This window comes from Pelodiscus sinensis, chromosome 11, assembly GCF_052426305.1.
Source record: "Pelodiscus sinensis isolate ZL-2025 chromosome 11, ASM5242630v1, whole genome shotgun sequence".
NCBI lineage: Eukaryota > Metazoa > Chordata > Testudines > Trionychidae > Pelodiscus > Pelodiscus sinensis.
In genome coordinates, this window is record NC_143062.1 from 29,875,401 (window position 1) to 29,895,953 (window position 20,553).

Sequence of the window (20,553 nt, forward strand, 5' to 3'; positions counted from 1 at the left end):
AGAAGACTGATTTGGTAGCCCTCTACCTTACATTGCATGTTGAGGGAACTTTTTGTTCCTATTCTATTTAGGCTGGCCCCTTGTCCAGTATTAAACCAGACAGTCCAGGGTTTGTTCCTATCTAGTACTCAGAACTGGATGTAGTTTTGTGCAGTACCAGATGGGGTTGCCCTTTTGAAGAGCACACTGCTTAATCCCCATCAGCATGACCTGGCATGTGATTGGGAGCAGAGTGGCTCTTAAAAATACTCCCCCCCACCCCCCGTGTGGCATAACCTTGAACACACCATGTGCCTGAGGTCATGCTGCACGGGGCAGAGCGGCGCGCTCTTAACAATGGTACCCCAGTGTGGTGTGACCTGGCATGCACCATGCCCCTGGCATGTCACACTGCTATTGGTGAAGTGGCTGCACCCTTAAAAATGGCAACCTCTGTGCAGCATACACCTCACACGCACCGTGCATCCTAGACCACGTCAGTGGGAGTGGAGCAGTGCACTCTTAAAAATGGCATCCTCCTCCCCCCCCATGCAACATGACTGTGCGTGCCCTGTGTGTCCATGATCATACCAGTGGGGGAAAGGTCGCGCCATCCTGGACACCGCTCCAATGCAAATGAGCATGTGGCCCACACCACAGTAATACTAGAGCAAGTGGCATTAGCACTGAGCCCAGATGGGACAATTCATGGCTGAACACCTCTCACCTCACCACCATTTTATTCTTGGAATAGGTCTAGGCAGGAACTGGCCCTGTAATTCAGGTCCCTGAGTTAACCTATTTTTTGACTATTCCCCTAAAAAGCAGATCAGTTTATGGTTCCTTTTCTACAGTAGATGGAAACAGCTCATTGCTCCAAGTTATCTATTTCTTCCAACATACCCCATAATGTGCTGAACATAGGAAGGGTATCGGAATTCAGTTTTATTGGCTCCTCTTTTCTCGACATCAGCACCTGCAAACAGATTTTAAATGCAGATTAGTTGATGAGAAGAGCAGCTACATACTTGAGCCAAATTGTTCATGTACAACACAGGTCTTCCCTTTTTTTTAAAAGAGTGGCCTTATGGTACCTTCCTTCTCCTACATCCCTTTTAGGGGTGCTGTGTGAAAGGGAGGGGGCAGCTGGGTGAACATGGGGAGGGTAATGGGTAGTAGAGGATCTTCTTTTAAGGGAACAATGGAGGCAGTGTGGCCAGGGCAGTCCTCCATTGGAGCAGCTCTGTCACAGAGCTGGCTGGAGAGAGGGAACAAGATGCCTGAATCAGCAGACTGACAAAAGGCTTCTGTATGGAAGTCCCTGGCCTCCTGTAGCTACCAGGGGTTGTGGAAAGTCACACAGCTCATATCTTGGGAATGGGCAACACCTTCCCTAAATTGAAAAAGGCAGGAGAAATCTATAGGGAAAGCTGTGATTTCTTCCCCCTTTCTATGGGATTTTCCACAAGGGAAGCAATACAGACAGCTCTAAAGTAAATAGGTGCTGAAGCAAACTGACACACAGCCGACCCAGCTCTGCATCTCCCCACTTTGGACACATTACACTCTCCTTGGCTTTAGCATTTAGGCTCCAAGTGAAATTCTCTTAAAATCTCCCACCATTTCTTATATTTGTTTTAAATGTTCTTGTTAGAAGAAAGAAAACAGACTAAAAAAGCTGAATGCAACCAAATTAACTATATTCAACGGGTCTTGTATTTTGCAGAAGCCACAGAACATCCTCAAAGCCAGCCCTACTTCTTTCTTTTTCTTGTTTTTTTAATTGCTCATTTGTGCTGTTCATTTTCCAGTTTTACAATGCCAGCTAGTGAAAGAAAAAAAAATACTCTTACTAAACCCTGCAGTACCAACAAGGGGGTGCTTAAAAAGTGCCATGAAGCCCTTGAGGTGAGATTTTGTGCTGCACCACAAAACTCAAGAGTCCCAAAGGAGGCAAGGAAGACACCATTGTACCCTTCCAGTTTGAGGCTACTCCGTGGACAGAACTGCTGTTTATAGCAGCCACTTGTCTCCTCAGACTGAAAATACAAAAGGTTTGTATCTCAGAAGGGGAGGAGCAAAGGTGGGCTAGTCATGTGTCTTCTACCAGCTCTGTAACAAGGACCCACTTGGAATGTTTGTCCCACCCTTAGCCCTGCCTCTGAAACCAGATGTGTGGGGGACCCTCATAGATCAGCATATGGCTGGCCAATACAGTCAGTGCCTGCAACAGAGAAATTTTTCACTCGCTTTTTCAAGGGTCTTTTAACAGCCACTGTGCAGGAGCCATTGTAGAAGGGGGAGTCCTTCCCCCAACATTTTAAAGGGTCAAACAAATGCTCTGCATGGAGATATCTCGACAATGTGCTCACACAGAGGCAGCAGCAGGATCAGGGCTTTATTCTGCAAACTGCACACTGGCATGCTGTTATTTTGCATAGAATGGAGGCAGGAGTATCTAGATTGGTACCCACAGTTCAACTGCTGGTGTGAGTTGTGCCAACTCAGCAGAGGCTTCTCTTTAGAAAGCTTGGACCCTGGAGTCCATCATCTGTGCCCAGCCTTGGGTGCCAAGTTATGGATGTGAAATTAGAGGACACTTTTAAAACTGTACATTTTATTTTTCTCCTTTAAGGAAAGACAGACTTTGCTTTCCATCCACCCTTACAAAAAAAGTCAGTGCTGATACTTTAAAAACCAAAGGGGCATCTTTTCAGTGGTACAGAGCACCTGTTTCTCACACTGACGTCACTTGGAGCTGTAGTTGCCTATGAGAACTGGAAACAAACACTACAGAATAAAGCCCAATACCTCTGGCCTTCATGAGAAAAAGAGCAGCACCAATTTAATTTCCAGGCAGAACAGACTCTACTGATGCAATCTACATAGAAGACCTGATCTTACAAAGGTAATGAAATATATTTTACTGGCCAGAAAAGAGAGAAGTGCCTTGATTAAATCTAGGAAAGCCAGCATCCACTCACCGGCTCTCTGAGCTTCCAAGAGAAAAGCATTGCCATAGTCCCAAAAAAACATGCCTTTATCAGACAGCCTGTTTATAGCAGCCACTTGTCTCCTCAGACTGAAAGTACAAAAGCAGAAAGTTAGCTCTGATATTCATTCATTTATATAAAAGGGCACTATCAGGAACACCCTAACACAGCTGATATGGCTTGGGATGTGAAAGGGTGGGGAAAGTAGAACAGATGAATTTGGAAGACCTAAGATCAACCCATTGCCTAAGCCTGATAGACACCTAATAAAAATAACTTTCCACATCTGTAGCCCTGTTACTACAGATGTGAAAAGTTAACCTGTAACCGGCAGGGTCTGGAGCAGTTCCCTGTCTGCCTTGGGCAAGGGACTGCCCAGCCCTGCAGGGGGCTCACTGTGGACAGAGGCTGCTCTTGTCCAGATTAGCTCCCATCTGTGGTTGGCCTGGACACTTCTCAGGCAGGGGCGGCTCCAGTGTCCAGAAGAGTTTCTGTCTGTGAGAAGTCCAGGCGCCCCACAGGTAGGGGCTGCACCGGCATCCGGAACAATTTCTGTCCATTGGGGATTCAACCTGCTGCAGATAGGGGCTGCTCCGCTGGGAGCCAGTGGTAGCCCCAATACCCCCCCACACATGGGGGAGTGTACAGGGGGAAGGCTGAGAAATGGCAGCCAGTCCCAGCATGGGACTGGAGCATCCCCCCCACCCAGATGAGGCTTAATTGGTTAACTGGTTAAACCGGTTAATTAATCGGGATTCTACATCCCTTCCTCTTCTCCAAAGCTCTCCAAATGCTTTACAAAATATTAAGTGAACCTCACCTCATCACTGTGATGTAGGGTGAGTAACTCACAGAAGTCACCACATATAACTCAGAAATGCAGCCACCTCTAGGTTGGAACACAAGAGCTGTTGAACCACACACAGCAACATTGGAAAGAAAGTGAATCATGGAAGTCTGATAACTAGCTGAATCTACAGAGATTAATTCAGAGAAGCAGCATGTTGTTATTGTATCTGAAAAGCCAACACAGCCCAGATATCTATACTATTATGACAATTGCTAGTGGACCTTTAATGACCACGGTGATCTGGAGCTTGGTTTTATATGTTATCCAGAGGAGACCTCCTACCTCAGCACCATACCTGTTAGCAGCAAGCTACAACACAAGTTAAATACTAAGCTAGGCCAAAGAGTGCCACCGACTAAATTAACAGCAGTACTTCCCACACATGTGCCATCCAAATAATAAGCCATCAGAGCTTCTGAGATCTAACAGGAAAAATTACAAAAGATGGTACTGCTAGAGACTGCTTCTTGGCACAGAGCTGTGAGTTTCCAGTAATAAGGTAAACCTAGCAAAAGCCAGCTACTCCAGACATATATAATGTGAGCAACTCCTCCTTCCTTCTGGATCAGAGATCTAAGAGCTTCAGGCAGCAAGAGAGCTACCACTGCTAATCTTTGCCACCTCTTCTTGGATCCAGGAGTTATGGACTGAAAAACCCCAGCAAAACCCAGCAAATGGCAAAAGCTCAAAATCAATACAACTGGGGCTCTTACATTTGTAATGGTCCCAGAAATAACGTCCACTTCCAGCAAAGTCATTTGTTAACTTAGGATGAGATAAAAATTCAGGACATTAATGAAACCACTTTTAGCCCTCTCTGACCTTCTCCAAGGAGGATTTCCCTTCTCTGGAGATCTTTGCAATTCTTTGCTTCTTTTCCTTTAACCAGCCCTTCAAAGCACACACAAGGGCCTGACTATTTTGACCTCATTGCAGTTCCCAGTTGTTTTTTGGAAAAAAATCCAGGTCCCACATCAGAATAACTAACAAACAAACAGAGAGTAAAACAATCCCAGGAGATAATTCAGTCCATCTCTTGAGCAACACAGGGGCCTATTTTCCTCTTTTTTTTAGCGGTATAAATCATGAGTGAAGACAATGGCATTAAATAGCTAGCTAAACAATTTAACCTATTGCTTAGCTATAATTTAGCTAAGTAAGGAAAGAATCAGACCCTGATTCTAATCTCTATTGTTTCTTCTTCAGTGCTTATTTGCACAGTTCCCAATTCTAATCTCACTTGCAATGGAATAAATGAGAAATTAACAGAATTAAACCAATGCATAATCAATAAGATCAGGCTCATTAAATTATCCTGCATCTTATGAAAAGGCCCCACTGGAAATTAGCTTGCATGCAATGCTGTTCTCAGAACAGCATCTAAAATGAAGGACTGAGAGACTGAAATAATCATTTTAGGCCCCTGGGCCAAAGCCAAACAGGTGACAAATTCTGTCTTCTTCTGGTAAAAACCTCTTCAAGCAAGAGTGTTTCTAAATGGAATGAGATCAGCAGGAGTGAAGAATAATAGCATTCAGAGCCAAACAACCTGTGTAACAGCAAGCACCTGTTGGGTTTTAGTGGGGAACAATAGCATTTCCCCTGCTCCTAGCCAATTAGTGCAGCTACTAGCAGGTCTGGAAATGATACAGAATATAGATGTTGTTTATCTTCTGCTCTGGATGTTTAATAAAATCTAGTTCACATGCTAGGTCCTTACATAGGCTATAACGCTCAGCATACCACTGAAATAGACCCCAGCAGATATTTTCAGACCTTAGTTCATATACAGTAGGAAATAACCCTGCATAGCAGGTTGAGGGACTAAACAATCTAATAAACTGTTTCCCTTTCTAGAATCTGTGGAGCCGATTCTATATCAGATACACCTATGTAAAAGCAGCCACTCTGCAGGATCTAAAAGCATTAGCCCAGTGTAACTTCAGCAATGTTTCTCCAGATTTACATGCAGGGTGCCGTCTAAACTGTACCTGTTGCTCGAAATAAGCTATGCAATTTGAGCTATGCAAATTGCGTAGCTTATTTTAAAATGTGGTGCTGCCTACACAGCACTTATTTTGAAATAAACTGCTATTCTGAAACGTCCCTTACTCCTCGTGGAATGAAGTTTACAGGGACATTGGAATAGCGAGCCCGTTATATTTCAAAATAATGGGCTCGCTCAACAGCAGCAGTCTAGCTATTTCAGGATACTGCAGGTATCCCAAAATAGTGCTGCAGTGTAGACAAAGCCTGAGAGAACTGAAAGCAGAGTCTGGCCCATTGATTCTGTCAGCCTTTCTGTGGGGAAGACAAGAATCTTGTCACGAGAGAAGCAAAATAAACACTGAGCCTAGAAAGTTTTAGCAGCCATACCCATGTAGCCAAGGTTGGATGTTCCTCTAACAGGTCTGCTCTCAGAATTATTGCTGGGATGTTCTAGGGCTTGTGCTATGCTGGAGGGCAGCCTCACGGATCACAGTGGCCCCTTCTAGCATTGGGATCTATGAATAAGATCATTATTTACCTTTCTTGCACCAGGGTACAGAACCTCCCTGGATTGGTCGACATGAGCTGATTTGCCTCCTCAAAGCTGAGCTGCACTGGGTAGTATCCTCCACTGAATGGATTGTGACAGGAGGTTTGGTCTGATCCAAGATCCACTAACTGTTCTCCTGTTGTGTCAAGCTCATGGACAAGCCTCTCCCTATGGATAGGAAAGATAATGAATAGACTGCTTGTCTGGTGGCTGCCATTGCAAGCTTCACCTCATAGTAATGTTCCTTGGGAGCATCAGCAGTCCCTATTAGGGTTTTTCAGGTATATTCCTAAAGATTTTTTATAATATTACAAGGATACTATGGATTGGCAACACCTGTTTGTGGATGCCTGACATAAATATAATCCTTGTCATTGATTTCAGTGAGCTTTGGATCAAGCCACCAAAGCAGCACATTTTCTATTCTCGATATTCTGATTACCAAGGGATTGTCCTTCATTAAGACACCATCCTCTTGTTTCTGTTACCAAGGATTTATTTTAAAACAGCGCTCAGTGCTTTGTTACCTTTGCTCTTTGTTTCCAAAGGCAAAGTTATCCATTTGTGCCCAAAGGGGTACTTTGGTCAACAAAATGTAATTATCCATTTTGGAATTTTAACACCCAATTTACCAGCAAGAGTCAAGACATTGCTTTAATGGTTAGTTTGAAGGATAATTCCTTTTATTGACAAGCTTGGGCATTGTTCCAAGCTAACTCGCAAGGAAGAGTGCCACCTACCTTCGGGTACTTACCAAAGATCTACCACATTCCCGTGGTAGCCCAAACTAAGGGTAAATTTATTATTTCTTGCTTCCCTATAATAGGTTAAAAATGGAAAAAATTATCATCTGAATAGTTGCTGTTTACAAACTACACATGAACATGCAAAGCATTCATTCAAAACAGCAGAGAAAAACAAGGGGGGTTCCAACAGAACGAGAGGTTATGAACGCTATCAGCCTAAACCTACAAGACCCCGATGGAGCAGTGGGATTCCTTGAGTAGATGGGGAGTACTGGGTGCATAAGAAATGCAGGATTAGGCACTGTACCCAGAACTGGACATCACAAGGAAGAGCCAGCCTTCTTAGTTAGACAGGCTTTCTGGAAACAGGAAGAAACCTCCAAAGAGTTTCAGAGCAAACAGAGCTCAGAGTGTGCTGTTAGTTCTGAACACGTTAAGGTGCCAGACAAGCCAAACACTATTCCTTTCATTTAAAAACCTCAACAGTATTCTTTAAAACCACATCCCTGAGATGGAGATTTCATACTTCCACTGAGCTCATCCTTTTTAAACCAGAGTGATTCTGTAATGGAGGTAAGGAGTAACAACAAGATAGGGAATTCATGAGCTGAGTTTCTACGGATCTTATTCACTCTCCATTTACCTCATTTAACAGCAGAGATGGGATAAGGGGAGCTATCCTTTAATCCTTCCCCTGCACACCCATGTAGGGGATTGCAAGAGCTGCTGTGGTCATTTCAGCCTTTGAGCAGCATTTTGCCCAGAGGGACAAACAAAGCACTTCATGAGCCATACCTGAGCCGAGCAATGCAGTGGTCCAGGCTATCGGTGATTTCCATCAGCCAACCTTGTCTGTACCGTTTCAGAAGTGCAGCTTCATCAACCTGAGACAAATTGCAGAGAGACAGGAGTGTCATCTCACCTATGGAAGAGCTTCCCCAGACCATCTTTAACTTTAAAATGATACTGGATAAAACACTGACAAAAGTACATAAGGCAACACTTCTGCAGTGGCTACAATGACTAGGTGATTTAATAGATCTTCTATACATCTAGCTTCTAAGATTCCCTCTGTTCTGGTTTCTGTTGTTCCAGACCAGCAATGGAACAAGAATTGAATCTTTTCTCAAACCTCCTGCCAACCCCAAACTGTGGTTTTGATACAATGGGGGTCAGGTCATTGCTTAATTTGTCATGAAATAAGTGTCAGAGCTCAAGCAATTATTTTACTTTTGTAAATGATGCAGGAAACCCAGAAGTGCCGGGGCTATGAACTGCCAAGCCCAGAGGTGCTGGGTCTCAGCTGGCAAATCCAAGCACAAATTAAGCACTGAACCAGATCCAGACCAACCTGGTTTTACAAAACAAACCGCTACTGACAGCTAGTTAGGAAATAATTTTTCACACCAAAAGGTTTCATAGCATTTTTTAAATTTCTGTTGAAATTTTTCATATTTTAACTGAGAAACTGAAAACAAAAAATGTTTTTGTCTTCAGATTGTCAATGAAAACCCAAATATTTTCTGTGAAACTTGTAATTTTTTCATTAACATTTCCAGTTAATCTAAATGCCATTTTCTGTTGAAAACACAGAGATGGCCAGTTTTTTCAGCAGCTCCAGCCCTGCCTAAGGAGGTTTTACGGAACCAAAACCAACACCAAATTTGGTCTTCTCTAGAGAGTGTTTTTGGAATTTTCAAACATTTCAGCAAAAAATTGATACAAAATTAGCAAAATCATTTGTCTTCTTCCAGACAGCTGTCACTTCTATAAAAAAAATAAATGGATCAAAACTGGACCCAAGTATCCAATGTCCTCTTTGTTCTGAATGTTGAGGGTCCAGTTAAGATGAATCCCAAATCTGAGCCCTACCCCATCATTACTCCTGGTGTGTTTCTGTGTGTGAATCATACACACACGGAGATATACTATGGAGACTTTGGCAGTGACTCCATATTTAAAGATTAATAGCTAAACTCACACATCACTAAGGCTTCTTATATGAGTTACAAGTTCCAGCCACAATGCAGGCTTAAAAACTAAAGTAAGCCAATTTTCTACTGCAGTGCACCAACTGATTAAAGCAGCCAGGATGGTGTGAATGAGCACATAGATATACAGAGTATTTTATAATAACCCAATTAAACAACCATTCGTTACCACAGTGCACCTCAGCATTTTCTTTCTATCATTTCCAGCCACCAAACTATTTATATGTAGGCACAAAAGTTATATATTTGGGACTTGATCTAATGTCCACCAAAGTCAATGGAAAGTCTCCTCTTGCCCAGTTATTTCAGTGTGTGAAACATTTCATCAGTTCCCATGCCACTGATTAGGCATATCATTCCAAAATTTTGGTTTGGGGCAACACCAGTAGAGAGGAACTCCAAGAAGTCAGTTTGATAGAGAAGACTGCTTCTCTTTGTATGCTGTTTTGATACTATGCAAAACAATACCAGTGATGGAGAAAAGAATTCAGAATGGCATATAACAAATATATGATTTTTCAATTATAATTCTAAAAGTCTGAGTGCAGCACTGATTGGGCCGTCTAAATCCTCTATGTTACAGTATTCTATGTACTGTATTTCTGACCTATCTTCACAGGGTTTTGGATCTCATTCTTGGATCACACCGAAAGACATCAACTTCCTTTTCACTAGAGTCTAGAAAATCTTTTATGCTCTTTGATCAGCAAGACAGCAGTTTTTAAAATGATAGGTTCATGTCACACCTGGTGTAACTCCAGTGGGACTAGTGGAGTTACACTAGGGATCCTCTTCTTTAACTCTATACCCCTGCATAATAGATTAAAGAAGGCCCAGCTGAGAGTTATGCCTTAAATTGAAGGTATGTAGCATATATATTGAAAATAGATTTTCTTTTGATTCCAACATACCCATGCAGGGTTTGCAACCCAAACACTGCAGCATTTGCTATCATGTCAGGTAATCTGGCCATAAAAAATTAGACAGAACTGGCAGTAATCCCCCACCCCTGCAACACCTCTCGGAGTGTTGGGTATGATGCAGACATGCAAGTAGAGTCAGTGGCAGCAAGACTCCATAGGAAGTGCTACAGGGGACCCAGAGCGGTGCAGAGGAAAATGCCCTCTGAAATGATAGGCCAGACTCTGCATAACTTTATATGGAATTCCCAGCTGACCCACTGGTTATACTGGCTGTCAAGGCTGGGTTGTGGATGGCCAGATCTAGTGATCTGAACGGTTACCAGAGTACAAAGTCAGGGGTCAAGAGTCAGCTGGATCAGGCTACCAGAAGATCAGAACCGTGAGTTGGTAACCAGAGTCAGGCCAGGTCAGGACACCAGGAGGTCAGAGACAAGAGACAAAGAGGAGTTCAGAACCATGGGTCAGAAGTCATGAGCCATGGGAATGAAAGCAGGAGCCACAAGGTACACAGTCCAGAGCAGGGTGGATCCCAATTGGTCAGACAGTTGCATGTTCCTGTTGATCGCTCAGGCCAACAGGCCAGTCGGCTGCTTTGGGACTCCACTAGTTGGAATTCATGGGTGGAACTTCAAACTGGAGTTGGGCTTCATGGGTCCTAGGTCAGTAGTTGTCAGCAAGTTGCCAAGTGGAGCAATGACACATGGCTATCCATATAGACCTGGATTTGATCCTGGCTATGTTCACTTCCCACTCTGAGCTGGATCCAACTAATGCCCATCACATGATGACTTAAGATCTTGCTGCTGGAATTTGGGGCATACATTCTATCCTACTGTGAGCTTACCAATGGGTAAGGTGACCAAATATCCTGTTTTTAAAGGGACGGTCCCATATATAAGCCCCCCTGCAGGTGTCCTGTTCTTTTCTTAAAAACAAACATATTTTCCTATATTTTCTGTCTCTCCCCATCAGTGCTCATGGGTCCTACTTCTGGCCAGATCCCTGCTTGCCAGCTGCCCACCCACCAGAAAGAATCCTACTAGACAGTATTTTTTTTACCAGGGACTCAATCAACTTGATCTTAATTTGAACATTTGTACTGCAATAGTTCTGATTGACTGCTATTGAACTTGCTTGAATACAAATAATGTTATCAGGTGTCCCATATTTAGCATAGAGAAATATGGTCACTCTACCAGTGGGAGGGCATTATATGTCACGTATCCTTTAGTCTGATGTTATCACTATGTGTAAATTCACAGGGTTGCACCTTGAGCCCTAGGAACTGGGTAAAGGTGTGTGTCCCTACAGTGTGGAAGGGATAAACAACCACTGTGATCAACCTTTCTAAAAAACATTTTTGAAAATTCTGTATTGGTAAGCCCAATCCCGTAGTCTTCACTCAAGCAAAAGCCTCGTCAATATCAACAATATCTCAGGCACACTTTATATTAAGAGTAGAGCATTTGTTTGGTGAGTTAGTAAATGTTTAAGAAGTGGTTCAATTGTCCTAAAATCCTATAGGTCAGTGATTCTCAACCTTTTTGGGCACAGACCCAGTTGTAAATGTTTATGGCTTGTTGCAACCCAGTACAATAGTCTGGGGGTGGAGGCCCTGGGGTGGTTTTTGTTGGATCTTGCCCCGAGGGGGATTGGGACTTGCCTGATACTCACCCCACAGGGGCAGCTCCTGTGCTGGTGCTGACTGGACTTGGCAGTGCACCCTCAAGTTGGGGTATCTCCACTGACTGGACCCCTGAGTAGAGTCATGATTTGGCTCATGGGGTGGCAGGGCCACTCACTCAGATTTGGTCTATCCAGAATCCTGTCATCATGGCGGCTGGGCCAGACCTGAGCGGTGCCAGGACCCCGGAGGGTGCACAGCCTGGAGCAGGGTAATGAGCCCTGCTAGCCCCCCTGGGACAGAAGACACAGGAGCTGCCAAATGATCCTTTGAAACATTCTTGAGGCAGGTTTTTCTCTAGAGGCAGGTTTGGATAATTTGGGGGAGGGGTGCCCAGACCAAATCCAAGTCCACCCCCCCCCCCCAACCTGCCTCTGGGAGGGACTTTGGGTGCCGGGTGCGGACTCTGGGGTGGGGCAGATGGTTAGGGGACAGGAGGAGGTTGGAGGTCAGTGCTTATCTTGGGCAGTGCTAGTTCTTGAAAGTGACCCACCCTCTGGCAGTGGCTCAGTACTCGGGGCAGGGACCCCCCCAAGGGCCATAGGGATGTGCTGGCCACTTCTGGGAGTGACACAGAGCAGGCAGGCAGCAAGCTGACCCATCTATTATTCCTTCTACTGATGTCAAAGATCACCCAGTGGAGGTGGTGGCCACCAGGGATCCCTGGGTCTTTTTAAATGACCAGGGGCAGCAAGTGGAGACAGGAGACATTCTGAGGGAGGTCTTTGGGGCCAGGGAGAGGCTCAGTCTTCAACACTGGTGGGGCTGAATTCCTGGGCCCTGAATATTCCTGGAACACAGGTACCACAGGCCTATATAACTTCCTGCCCCGGCCAATTTTGGGTCCCAACCCACAAGCTGAGAAACACTGCCATAGTCCAACAGATTTCTTGTCTTTTAACCTTCTATACTTCCTTCTACCAATGTCAAAGACCACCCATCCACCCATTTAAGCTCAGTTCAAGGGAGCAGAATTGTATTTATGTTCTTTAGCAAAAGAACAAATAAATAATTACATAAGGAAACAGCCCCAGTATTCCCAGTCTCCCAGTATATGATTGATCTCTACTAATTATATTTTGGAATAGAAAATTATTCTGAGTTATGTAACTTAAATAGATGGGGACTGATTCCAGTTAGAAACCAAAGAAATTTTAGAACAACAATCATTATAAGGCGTATCAGAGCATAAAGGCAACAGCAAAATCCATGTTCGAAGAGGCACTGTTTGTTTTATTTATATTTCAAATCAGAGTGGATTTCATTTCAGTCCTACATTTCAGAATTACATTTGTCAACATTAGAATTCTAGTGTTTGGCTTCTAGATGTGTCGCTTATCCATCATTTTATAAACCTGATGGATCCATAACATCCTGTATGTGGATTGCTAATGCATTAGTGGTCTTTAACTTCCAGTAAAGGTAGCTAATGTTAGTAAAATATCATTAACATTGATCTAACTCTAGGTAAAAGTGAGAGGAGAGGTTGTTTTGCTATTGGCTCTCATATTTTAAAAAAAATTGGAAGTGGTTGTTAGACAACTTTCCTCTTGGAGCATCAAACAGACGAGCCATTCTGGCAGTCTTTGCACAGGCAATGCTCCCATTGCGCTAATGATAAATTCTGCTTCCCCCAAACTGAGGCTGCACATCAGGGATTTGCTGTGGGTGGAAGAGCGTATGGCACTCTGGCAATTTCCCAGACAAAGTATTTGCCTCTGGGAGTCCTTTACAAATTGGAATACTTAAATAGATGGGGACTGAACAGATCTGAGCTTGCTCTAAGTTATGCTGGGGCACCGAGTGAGATAAACCAGCCTCTGGCTGCCCAAGGAAGGTGCCCTGGGGGTACTGAGACAATGTATTTCAGGGTCAGGGTGTTGGAAGTCCAAGTGTGCATATCCAGAATGAAGCAGCCCAAAGCTTTGTGTACCAAAATGGAACATTTGAAAGAGAAATTGATTTTTCCTAATTGGTCTGTATAAATAAATCAGGACTGGCCAGGATAAATATTTGAGATATGGGCTGCACCACTGGTCTTTCACTGATCGATGAATGACCTGTGATGGGCCTTGTTGCTTAAGGGGGGGATTTTCAAAAACACTTGGCTTTGGTTTAAATCTGCTCCTATTGAAATCAATGGTAAAATCCTAATAACAACAATACTAAGCACAGGGGAGCCGACAGCCATGCTGGGCTCCTGGGCAAAGTGGGAGGGGCCAGTTCTACACTTCTGGAGGGGGCGGGGACAAGGTCAGAAGGGGCGGGTCCAGGGCCAACTGGCTCTCAGTATCACCCGGACCATAGTGCCCCCCTAGCACTGCCTGGAGCACAGGGCACAGTACTCCTGCCTCCTTAGGCCTCCCTAAACACCATGCAGAGCACTGCAGTGGCACTCTGGCAGCAATTTAAAGAGCTCAGGGCTCTTTTGAATCACTGGGCCCCAGGGCCACTGCCCCCTTTGGTCCTGCCCCGTCAGCAGGCCTGGCTGAGCACTTTTGAAAATATTCCATACATTCCAAACTTTTGATGTGAAACTCTCATTTGAAGTTCAGCATGTGGCACAATGGTAAGATGTTGACCGGGGATCCTGTTTCTACTGGTGCTGGAAATCTCTTGTTCTTAATGCAGAGAAAATTTGGTAAAGATTTGAACGTGATAAGACCAGGTTTTCTAACAACAGAGAACCCGGCTACACAAAACGCTATTTTCTTTATTTTCTTATTGTGAGTTGAATAGAAGGGACACCTTTGTGTTCAGTGCAATTGCTAGGTATGGACAGATATCAGCAAGGTGGCATTTCTGCACTGGGCCCCAGGGAACAGAGATTCAGGGAGGGTCCAGACATTTGGGGCACGTCTATTATTAGGCTCTCTTATAACACTTGATGAGGCAATCAGATGTATTAACCCTGTCAGGCCCGCTGGTGGGGGGGAGCGAGACAACTGGCCCAGGGCCCAGAGATTCAAAAAGGCTCTGGGCTCCCAGCCACTGATGCCACTACTGCAGGAGTGGCAATGGCCAGAGACCTGGGCCCTTTAAATTGCTACTGGAGCACTCCAGGTGGTTGTGAGGACTGTCTGGGGGGGCACGGTGTACTCTGAGTGGTGCTGAGGGCTGGCTGCCCCTAGTTCCACCCCTTCTGCCCAACCCCTTCCAGGAGTATGGAGCAGTTCCCCTTTGGGGGCCCAGCATGTCTGTTAGCCCCCCTGAAGCCTGTTATACTCACCCCTGTTTTAACAGCATAGAAGAAATGGAGTCCTGGCATAAAAGGGCACAATCCCCACCCAAGTTCATTGGAGTTAGGCCTATTTAAACTAGGGCTGAATTTGGCCCCAACATTCAGAATGACTCACTTACACAATTACTGTGTGTGGCTTAGATAGCACTATGCATGTTCCTGGCACATCGCAACCCTACAGAAGGCAAGGGCCGTACTCTGAGGAACTTATCAAATACAATGAACTCAGACAAAACTAGAGAGAGCAGAGGAGTAGGAGGAGATTATAATAAACCCTGGAAGGGTACACAGCTCTTGGGGGAAGAATATTTTTTTTCAATGTGGACCGCATAAGTCACATGTTTCGCCGAATTCTTGCCTGTTACTTTTTGGTGGGGAAAGAGAGCTTGCAAATGAGCAGATGCTACCAGAATGGAGGTTAGCACAGGAAGGCAAATTGAAAGGAATGAGGAACAAGCCTCAGCAGAGGAGAGGGATCAGAAGCTGTGCACAGCAGAGCCCTGCAAAGAGAATACAGAAGGGAAACAAAGAGGCGATAGATAGTCTTACCTCAGCGATGATCCCCACACATCCAGCAATGACTGCAGCTTTGGCTTGAGCACCACTCATTCCTCCAAGACCAGAGGTGACAAAAACCCTCCCGGCCAGGTTCTCCACACCCAAGTAGCGTCGGCCTGCATTCAGCACTGTTAGCTAGAATACAGGGCACAACAAGGCAATTACTGGTAACCCCGTTCCCTAAAATCCCTACAATTTAAATATATTTATTATGTGTGTATCTCTATTGTATTTTTGTATTAATTAGACATTTGTGTCAAGCTTACATCTGTTTACAAGCAGAATCAGTTAAGATACTCTAAGGCACTGATGTTTTTCAGAAGGTCAAATGCTCTTCCCAGCCTTTTGGAAGATTTAATGCTTGGAGCACAATGGAACTGGCTTAAGGGATAATTTACATTCAATATCAGAAGAATCTCTTTGCATGGTTAAAGCATAAAACAAACTGCCAAGCAAAGTTGTAGACTCATCATTCCTGAAGATGTCCAGGATCAGAGACACCTGGGATCCAACTCTTGTGGATGATTCAGAGATGCCAGAATCAATCCTGCCCCGGTGCCAGAGAACAGAATACACTTTAGCTAATGGTCCCATTCAATCTAGAGGACTCTGCTGATATACTCTTGGATTACAAAATCTGTGCACACAAATCTTTAGACAGGATTCTGAGACACCATGCAGGAAGAATCTGGCAGAAACAAAGTACTGTGTTTCAGTACTAAATTAGATGAGGAACCAAAGACCCGTTATATTCAATGCATCAGATTATGCATGTTCAGCCAGTTCTCCTGTTGAAACTAGAGATGGGCCCAAATTAAAACCCTGGATCCAAACACTCTCAAACTGTGGGTCTGGATCACGATCCCATCTCTGATTTGAGGAGTTTGGGGAGGTGCCATAGTTTGATTAATGAGGTGGCAAAACTATTTCCTTTTAATTGTCAGGAGCCTCCAGACAAGAGAAGTCAACTCAGCCCTCTCACAGCAGCCACCTCTCACAGTCTATGTATAGACCCTTTCCAAATCTCTTACCACAGTTCCATGGACTATTCCCTGGGGGCCAATGTAGCAATAACTCCCTGCTGTCATCTGTCCATACCTATCAATTGTAGTGAACACAATGATGTCCATTTCAGTCACCTCAGAATAAGGTTAACATTACAACAGCATTTTCTGTGGCTATGTTATCTGCAGTTAGAAAGCCTGGCATTAACAAGTTTACAATTGAATTGAATCCTGTCTGCATTAAGATTAAGAGATTATCCACCACCATCAAAAAGAAGATAACTTGTCAAAATCTCACCATTGTTCCAAGTGCTGCACTTCAACAGCAGTATCACCTCAAAAGCCCACAGCCAGTTCTTTATTGCAGTAAGGTCAAACATGGCTACTGGAGGAGCTTTGAGAGTGCACAACTGCAGCACAAACAAGTCAAAGGGAAACGCGACTTTATTTGGGCAAAGCGCTCTGACTGGGATACCTAATAGGGATGAAGTGATGTAGGTATTGGATCCCTATTGAAAGTCAATGAAAGCTGAGGACAAAAATTTCATTAGCACCTAAGGCCTTGTCTAAAATTCTGGCAAGATTAACGCTCGGGCAATCACTCTTCCAGGGTTCAATTTAGTAGGTCTAATAAAGATCCACTAAATTGAATGCTGAGGGTGTCTCAGTCAATCCTGGTACTCCTCATAGTCACAAGGAGTAAGGGAAGTTGTGGGGCCACCCCAGAAATTCAGTTCAAGGTTCATCAACTCCAGCTAAGTAATTCTCATAGCTGCAGTTGCGTATCTTCAATTGAATTTCTCCGTCAGTGTAGACCTGGCCTAAGTGATTTAGGGTAGTGGTTCCCAACCTTTTTTAAGATATGCAAACCCATTCACAAACCTTTGGAGAACTGGTTACATGTGTTTGCATATTCCTTATACAAATAAGGAATATGCAAATAAAATTTTGCCGGCTCGCCAAAAGCGCTAGCCCCCAGAGCTGCCACAAACAGCTGGCTTCAGCTCCTCCAGCCCCTTCCCTTAAGGCTTAGAGCCCACCACCACCAGACCTCCCCCCCCCCAGCACCAGCCTCCTATTTCCCACTGCACCCAACCCCCCAAGGTCCTCCTCAGTGCCAGCCCCCATTCCCTAATATTAGCCCCATCCCCAGAGTTCCCCAATGCCTTCTCTCCTAGGCCCCCCACTACTAGCCCCACCTCCAGAGTTTCCGCAGTATTATCTCCCCACTCCAGATGCCCCAATGCCTACCAGTGTCAGCCCTCTGCCTCTTAGAGCTCCTCACCCCTTAAGACAACCCATAGTTCAGCAGCCCAAGAGCCAGGCAGAGAGAGCTGAAAGAGGGGAAGGAGGCTGCTTGGAGTGACCCACTGGAAAGTGACAGGTCCCAGCACGTGGTGGCGTTTGCACAGGGATTAACGTCTCAGTGTTTGCCCAGCTGCAGCCCCCAGCAGTGGTGCTGTGCAGGAAAATCGTGCCACCAGTCCCAGACCGCTCCTGCCAGCCTGTGCAGACTCTGGGCCCAGCGTCTTCTGGGACTCCACTGCTGACCAGGGCAGGGCACAAGCGAGGCAGCTGGTGGACACAGAGGCCCCTGCCAACCCTTCATGGTCCAGCCTGGTGAGGCCGGGATCCATGCTCAGTGTGTGCGGGGCTAGAGATGTGGCTCTAGCCTCCTCCATGGTGCTGGTGGTTCATCCTGCGGTAACTCCCCCTGCACGTGGGCATTGGGCTGCTCGCACGCCGTGCTCTGCCCCACCGGCCAACGTGACCCCCTCTTCTCACTTCTGCCACACCTGGCTGTGGCGTGACTGGGCTGGCGCTGCACACATGACCTCTCCATGAGCTGCTCCGGGGGAAGGGCCTTGCTGGGCTCTGCACCGCCCTCCCACCGCGCAGTGAACCGTGTCTCGGAGGAGACCCCACTCCTGCCCGGTGCTGGTTGGCTGAGAAGCAGGGCAGGACATGCCTCTCCCAACCATCATGGTATGAGGGGAAGCACTGGGTGGTGTTCTCCTGGCTCCCAGAGCAGATGCAGCCTGGCAGCTGGGAACCACTGATTTAGGGTATATCTACAAAAAAACCCTCATAGCAATGAGTCTCAGAACCCAGGTCAGGGGGCAAACAGACTTGCCAGGACACTGGGCAAGGTGCAAGGGGCCCAGCTCTGTTCTCCTGCAAGGGGGTGAGGCTGCAGGCAGCCAGCTCTCAGCAGCAACTAGAACACACTGCTACCCTGTCCCCCGCCACTCCTCAACGCCAACCGGAGCATTCCACCAGGCGCTCTAGCAGCGATTTAAAGGGCCCGGGACTCTAGTCACTGTGGTAATGGAAGCAGTGGCTGGGAATCCCTGCCCTGAGGCAACTGCCCCCTTTCAATTGACTTGGGCTGCTGGGCTTGTGCTCTGGAGCTAAAGAAGAGCAGTATAGACATTCCCACTTGTGCTGGAGCTCACTCGCTGAAACCAGGTGCAGGGAAAGGGTCTCATAGCCTGTGCTCCAATCTGAGCAGGAAGGTCTACATGGATATTGTTTAACCTGGCAACACAAGCCCTGAAAACTTGGACTTTGAGATTCGCTACAGAGGGTTGTTTTGTTTTTGTTTTGCAGGGTAGATGCACTTTGACTTTCCATGGAACTAAACACTTAAATCACTTAGGCACTTTTGAAAAGTTTACCCTAGATTCCTAACTCTCATAGGTTCCTTTGAGAATGCTAGCCTGTAGGTACATCCTCCATATTAACCCCCTTCATTTGTATACCTTATTTACATGCACCTACTTCCCCACAACTTTCACAGCACTATAACTGTTAATGCTTACCATGACATGCAAACTCTTGTATAACTGAGGGTATGTCTACCCTACAGAGTTATTTTGAAATAGCTTATTTCAAAATAACGCGTCTACACACAAAATGCATTACAAAATAGAGTTTTGCTATTTTGAAATAGCGCGTCCACACTGAGTGGACGCTGTATCGCATTTAAGGCCAGCCAGAACCAGGTATGGCAGGGCATCAGGTCAGGAGTTACTTTGCGTGGCTACTGCCTGAGGTTATCTGAGGCCTGTGCTTAAAGGGACCCCCCCCCCGGACAGCTGGTTCTCAGGTTTCCCTGCTTGCTTGCCTACCTCCCTCGATGAGGGACAGCAAAGCATTTTGCCTCTGTGTGCTCTGGTTGCCCTTACTTGGGACACCACAGCACTCTACAACATGGAGCCAGAGCTGCCCCTGGGCATGCTGGTGCTTCTCGTGGACGCACTGCTGCGAGCCTGACTGCACTTTCAGCAGGCTGCCATCTGGGAGGTCCATCGGGGGGCTGTCAGTATCCAGGAGGCCCTGCAGGAGAGCTTCCACCTTGAGGAGCACTAAGAGCCACCCTGGTCTGCCACACTGGGTGCTTGTGCCTCATTCCTCCCTCATGTCCTTCCACTTACCCCTCCCTAACCCCCCTTCCTGATGTCAAATAAAATACATGTATTTTCATTAATACAAACTCTCTTTATTTAACAGAACTGGGGGGTAGGAGGGAATTAAACTCTGGTGAGACTGGGGAAAGGAAGCGGGAGAGGGAAGGGGGAAACCTGGGAAGAGGGAGCTGGAAGGCAGAAGCAAGAGGAAGAAGGGGGAGGGGAAGCTCAGGGCTCAGGGTTGGGGGTCTTGCTGAACCAACTTGATTTTCCTGCAAACCTGCTCCTGGGTTCGCATGTGGCCTTTGGTGGCCAGGCTGGCAGCTGTCCTGCCATAGACAGCCACGTTCCTCTGTCTAGTGCGAAGATCATGGACGTTGGGGGCATCCCCCCCAAAACCTGAATATGGTCCATGATCTCCACCCTGGACCAGGAAGGCGCCTGCCTTCTCTGGGCCCTGTCAGGCTCCTGGGAGCTGGCAGACTGCTCCTGGGGAGTGGTAGAGGGCTGGCTGCCAGTGGCTTGCTGGCTCATGTTTTGGGGCCACTGAGCCACGGGCAGTGACTGCTGGCTCTGGGACGGCAAGCTTGCAGCTGGCACAGGCACTATGGCCAGAGTCTACCCCTTTAAGGGCT

General features: G+C 46.0%; 1 protein-coding gene across 1 annotated transcript in view; it reads right to left on the reverse strand.

The window, feature by feature from the left end:
- The window catches only part of UROC1 (urocanate hydratase 1), a 75,868-nt gene that overhangs the window by 30,846 nt on the left and 24,469 nt on the right, over window positions 1–20,553 (reverse strand). Inside the window, exons 7-13 of the mRNA XM_006131264.5 lie at window positions 16,536–16,602; window positions 15,496–15,639; window positions 7,903–7,991; window positions 7,116–7,178; window positions 6,350–6,529; window positions 2,964–3,061; window positions 883–955 (exon numbers count right to left, since the gene is read on the reverse strand). Coding sequence (XP_006131326.2) covers window positions 883–955; window positions 2,964–3,061; window positions 6,350–6,529; window positions 7,116–7,178; window positions 7,903–7,991; window positions 15,496–15,639; window positions 16,536–16,602 — 714 coding nt within the window. The remainder of the gene's footprint in view (window positions 1–882; window positions 956–2,963; window positions 3,062–6,349; window positions 6,530–7,115; window positions 7,179–7,902; window positions 7,992–15,495; window positions 15,640–16,535; window positions 16,603–20,553) is intronic.